This window comes from Cupressus sempervirens, chromosome 2, assembly GCF_028749045.1.
Source record: "Cupressus sempervirens isolate cs-2001-9-10 chromosome 2, ASM2874904v1, whole genome shotgun sequence".
Lineage (NCBI taxonomy): Eukaryota > Viridiplantae > Streptophyta > Pinopsida > Cupressales > Cupressaceae > Cupressus > Cupressus sempervirens.
The window spans coordinates 280,108,358-280,113,595 of NC_143119.1; the positions used below are offsets into that span (position 1 = coordinate 280,108,358).

Consider the following 5,238-nt stretch of genomic DNA (forward strand, 5'->3'; position numbering starts at 1 on the left):
AATGAGAATTTGTATTGTGTCTAAGGGTAAGTTCATATAGGGGGCTTTGGGATCTATTTTAAGGAGGTCCCATGAAATAAAAGAAAATTGTACTAGCAATAACCTCTTTTAGGATTGCATATTTTAGAAGTGAAATTGAGGTGGGACTAGAAATTGTCAAGTGTTAAGTTATTTCCATTCATTCTTATGAGAGATGGGTTCATGTGAATCACTATTCATGAATGTGAGTTAATGAATTTAACTCAGAAAACTACACAATTGAATCCTTGTAGTAATATCACAATCGCTCCACCATTAACAAAAATATTATTCCACAACTTGTCAATTAGACAACACTACTAAATCCATAAGATTACCAACTTTAAAATATTCCTAAAACATTTATAAAGAGTGCTCATGATTCATTTTATAAGAAACTTTGTGGAAAAAACCAAATTCTAACCCCATGTCCTCATGCGATTGTTTAAGTGCAATCTATACTTTAATTTAAGCAATTGAAGTACTCACCCCCATTTTTCAATCATGGGAAAATGATAATTTGAAAATTGTCCCTACTTTTGCAAAATAACCGCTTCTTGACATTTAAAAATAAGCTATGAAAAAAATAAAGGGACTACAAAAAAATTGATGTGACTCCACCACATATTATCCCTTTTTTTTAGTAACTCCTATTTATTTTCAAATCATTTATCCACAATTTTTTATTACGATCTCATTTAAATATTTTGTTTTGACTATTTGATAAGAAATAAGTAGCAAAACTTAATGATAGAGCAAACAAAATGCACTAAAGATTTTAAAAAAAAAGTCAAACATTATTCAGATTCACGTTTTTTAAAAAATTTAGTTAATGATGCAATTTAGAGGAAGGATAGCGACATTCTATTACTATTATTAAACTAATTATAGAGACTCCCGTAACTGTAATCCAAAACAGACACAGCAGTATAAAAAATATATATAAGATCAATTCCTACATAATGTATGAGATAATGAAATTTGAAAATCAGAGTCGCCTGCAATTTGCAAATAATTTCGAGCTGACCTTTTTTCCATCAAATTGCAAATACACCGTCGAATTGACCTTTTTACGTGAAAAAAATCGATCTTGACCATATTGAAACCGTTCCAGGGCATAGTTTGAATTCGGAAGAAGTCAGAGGATTCCAAAATGGGGAAACCAAGAAGCAATGCAAGGCCTCAGAAGATCCCAAAACTGAAGGGAATTCGAATGAGAAAGTGGGGAAAATGGGTATCAGAAGTGAGAATCCCCAATTCAAGAAGTAAAATTTGGCTCGGCTCATACGAAAATGCAGAACAGGCAGCCCGCGCTTATGATTTTGCTCTCTTCTGTTTAAAAGACCCAAATGCCATCTTCAATTTCATCAGATCTCCGACTGAAATCTCCTCGGCCTCTTCACTTTTGCGGCATGAAGAAATTCAGGCAGCCGCAGCCAATTTTGCCTTGAGAAGATTCCCTCAAGTCACTGGTGTAACTATGGCAGAAGCGGGAGAGATGTTATCCCGTGTTTCACAAGTTGAATCCCCATTTTCCGAAGAAATCCCTTGCGAGATTGAAATGGGTTTTTGGGAATCGTTGCTTAATGGAACTTCCTCACACTCGGATGATGTGGAAATGGCGAATCTGGGATTTCCTTCGCCTGTACAGCAACATGGGGGGATCATATGAGATCAATTTGAGTGGTGGGAGTTTTCAAGAGCTGCCTTCACATTGTAACATGATAAATCTAAATTTTTGGGTCTACTATGCAGTTCCATTTTTAAAATGTACTCGATTCTTTAAAAATTGGGTACCTATTTTTTAAAGAATCAAGTATTCAATTTTTAAATAACCGAGTACAAAAGTTGAAAGCAATCGGGCATCTAATTTTTGAATTACAAATCGGGTGTCCGATTTTTGAGACATGAGCGGGAATTTGGTATGACACCTGACTTTTGCATGGGGTTTTGCCTTGGGGAAAGGCATGGCATAGGCTTGGTCCCACCAAGCCATGTCTTTATGATCCATTTTTTTCTAAGGCATTTAATCGACAATTTCTAGTATTGTCATAATTTTTTTATAGTCGTCCCCATTGAATTTTTTTATGAAACAAAAACCCATTATAGCTCTTACTATTCTGATTCCAAAAATGTAAATTTTATAGTGTTATTAGTTTATTTGCTATTTTTTCATTATTTATTAATCAAAACTATCTCTTAAACATTAAAAAGTGACATTCACTAAAATTTTAATAACTTTTTTATTTTATAATTTTTCTTAAATTAATTTATATGTCATCAATCTACATACAATTCTTTTGAGGTTGAAAAAAAAAGTTTTAAAAAAGTGAGATTTTGATCAAATTATGTGGTCCGTACATGAGAAGTTTTAAAATTTACCTTTTATAGCCAATTAATAACTAATAATAGAAAAATTATTCAATAAAAAATTAAGAAAAAATATTGTCATCAATCTTAGGTGTATTAGGTAACTCTCTTTAAAAAGATTTGCGAAAATTCATTTATTGGTGTCAAATTATGGTGTCTATACATGAGCATGGTATGGTCTTGAAATAGGCATTTTGAAAAAGTGATTTTTAAAGATCTATACCAAAAAAAAATCTATCATATGGGTACACAAATAAATTACATATTCAAAAACTAGATTCCAAACACTAAAATTTTTATTGCTGGAGTTTTTTTATATTCAATCTCTAAATATCTCAAATTTTGACATCAATTGACAAAAAATTTCAAAAACAGGAAAAACACTTCCACCTTTTGGCCAAAAGTGAGACCCAACTTCTTGCACTAACCCTAATATTATGTTGAACTTGGTCTTACAGTACCAGTAACTTGCACAATAAAAAAAGAGCGCAATTTTTTTAAATAAAATAATAAATTTTAATGAGAATTTGTATTGTGTCTAGAAGTATAAGTTCTTATAGGGCGCTTTGTGATCTATTTTAAGGAGGTCCCATGAAATAAAAGAAAATTGTACTAGCAATATCCTTTTTTAGGATTGCATATTTTAGTAGTGAAATTGAGGTGGGGCTAGAAATTGTCAAGTTATTTCCATTCATTCTTATGAGAGATGGGTTCATGTAAATCACTACTCGTGAACATGAGTTACCAAGTTTAACTTAGAAAACTACACAATTGAATCCTTACAACAATATCACAATTGCTCCACCATTGACAAAATTATTATTCCACCACTTTTAAATTAGATAATGTTTTAAATTCTTTGCATAGAAAAATTGAAAGAAAATGACATTTACTTATTAAATTCTTTATTCACAACACTCTAGATGAAACTACTAGCTTTCCTAAATTCATAACTTAAACTTTTAAGCTAGATCACACTACTAAATCTATAAGATTACCAACTTCTAAAATATTCCTAAAACATTTAAAGAGTGCTCACAATTATTTTTGTAAGAAACTTCGTGGATAAAACCTTACTCTAACCTCATGTCCTCATACGACTACTTAAGTGCAATCTATACTTAAATTTAAGCAATTGAAGTATTTCCGACATTAAAAATAAGAAGACTTACTAAAAAAATGACATATGACTCTACCAGATATTTTGCCTTTCTTTTAGTAACTCATATTTTTTACCAAATCACTTGTCCACAATTTTTTATTATGATTTCATTTAAATATTCTATTTTGACTATTTGATAAGAAATATGTAGCAAAAATTAATAATCATAAGGCCACCACCACTAATTATGGAAGCTTAACAAACCCATAAAGACCTACTATAAAATCTTTGAAAAAACCTTTAGATTATATTATTATTATTATTATTAATGTAATTATAGACTCCCGTAATCTCAAATCAGAAAGATCACTAATAAAAAAACAAAAGATCAATTCCCACATAATGTATGAGATAATGAACTTTGAAAATCAGAGTCGCCTGCAATGTGCAAATACTTTCGAGCTGACCATTTTTTCCATCAAATTGCAAATAATTTCGAGCTGACTTTTTTTCCATCAAATTGCAGATACACCGTCCAATTGACCTTTTCACGTGGAAAAAATCGATCTCGAACATATCGACAGCTTCCTATTTAAACCGTTCCAGAGCATAGTTTGAATTCGGGAAAAGTCAGAGGATTCCAAATGGGGAAACCAAGAAGCAATGCAAGGCCTCAGAAGATCCCAAAACTGAAGGGAATTCGAATGAGAAAGTGGGGAAAATGGGTATCAGAAGTGAGAATCCCCAATTCAAGAAGTAAAATTTGGCTCGGCTCATACGAAAATGCAGAACAGGCAGCCCGCGCTTATGATTTTGCTCTCTTCTGCTTAAAAGGCCCCAATGCCACCTTCAATTTCGTCAATTCTCCAACCGAAATTTCGTCCATCTGTGCACTGTTTTCTCAGCAAGAGATTCAAGCAGCCGCAGCCAATTTTGCCCTGAGAAAATCCCCGCAGGTTTCTCGTGTATCTATGGCGGAAGGAGAAGAAATGTTATGTCGCGTTTCAGAAGTCGAATCTCCATTTTCCGAAGAAATCCCTGGTGAGATTGAAATGGGTTTCTGGGAATCATTGCTTAATGGAAGTTCTTCAGATTCGGATGGTGTCGAAATGGCGAATCTGGGATTTCCTTCGCCTGTACAGCAACATGGGGGGATCATATTGGATCAAGCTGAGTGGTGGGAGTTTTGAAGAGTAATTATTCAAATATTTTGTTATCTAAGAATAAATGATTTCTACAACCTATCAAATCGAGCTAATGTTGGTTTTAGCAGTAAGATTATTTTAAAAATGTGTAAAATGATGATCACTCTTTTCCTTTACTTGAAATATTTAAGGGTATGTCTGGTGGCGCGCATGGGAATGGAGAATAGGCATGTAATATTGGAAATAGGAATGGCTATTCTAATAACAGCTATTTTTTGGAATGGGTATAAGTTCATTTTAGAGGCAAAATGGAAATACGTATTCCTATTCCCTATTCCAAGTGACGAACCAAACAGAAAATGGAAAACGTATTCCAACTTTTCTATTCCTATTCCAGCAACCAAACGGTAAGTGTTCCAATATGGTGAAGGGTCGTCCTTTGAAGGACAAACTATGTGGAAGGCTTGTATGAAAGGGAACCTCATGACTACCATTGAGTCCCAAGGAAAAGTAATAGAGGGAGACATTAATGGCAGACAAGACTCACCATTTTAATGTTTTTATATATTTAATTAAAATATTCTAATATGAATAATCTAGTTG

At 32.8% G+C, this 5,238-nt stretch overlaps 1 protein-coding gene across 1 annotated transcript; it reads left to right on the top strand.

Moving 5' to 3' along the window:
* Positions 1–4,134: 4,134 nt before the first annotated feature.
* On the top strand, positions 4,135–4,680 carry LOC149572139 (ethylene-responsive transcription factor ERF034-like). The gene has a single exon (XM_089815780.1). It carries the CDS (start codon positions 4,135–4,137, stop codon positions 4,678–4,680), a length of 546 nt encoding a protein of 181 aa, XP_089671906.1.
* Positions 4,681–5,238: the final 558 nt, after the last annotated feature.

What these genes read in the sequence shown, in the direction of transcription:
- LOC149572139 (XM_089815780.1), top strand. Translation starts at nt 4,135, where the DNA reads ATGGGGAAACCAAGAAGCAATGCAAGGCCTCAGAAGATCCCAAAACTG.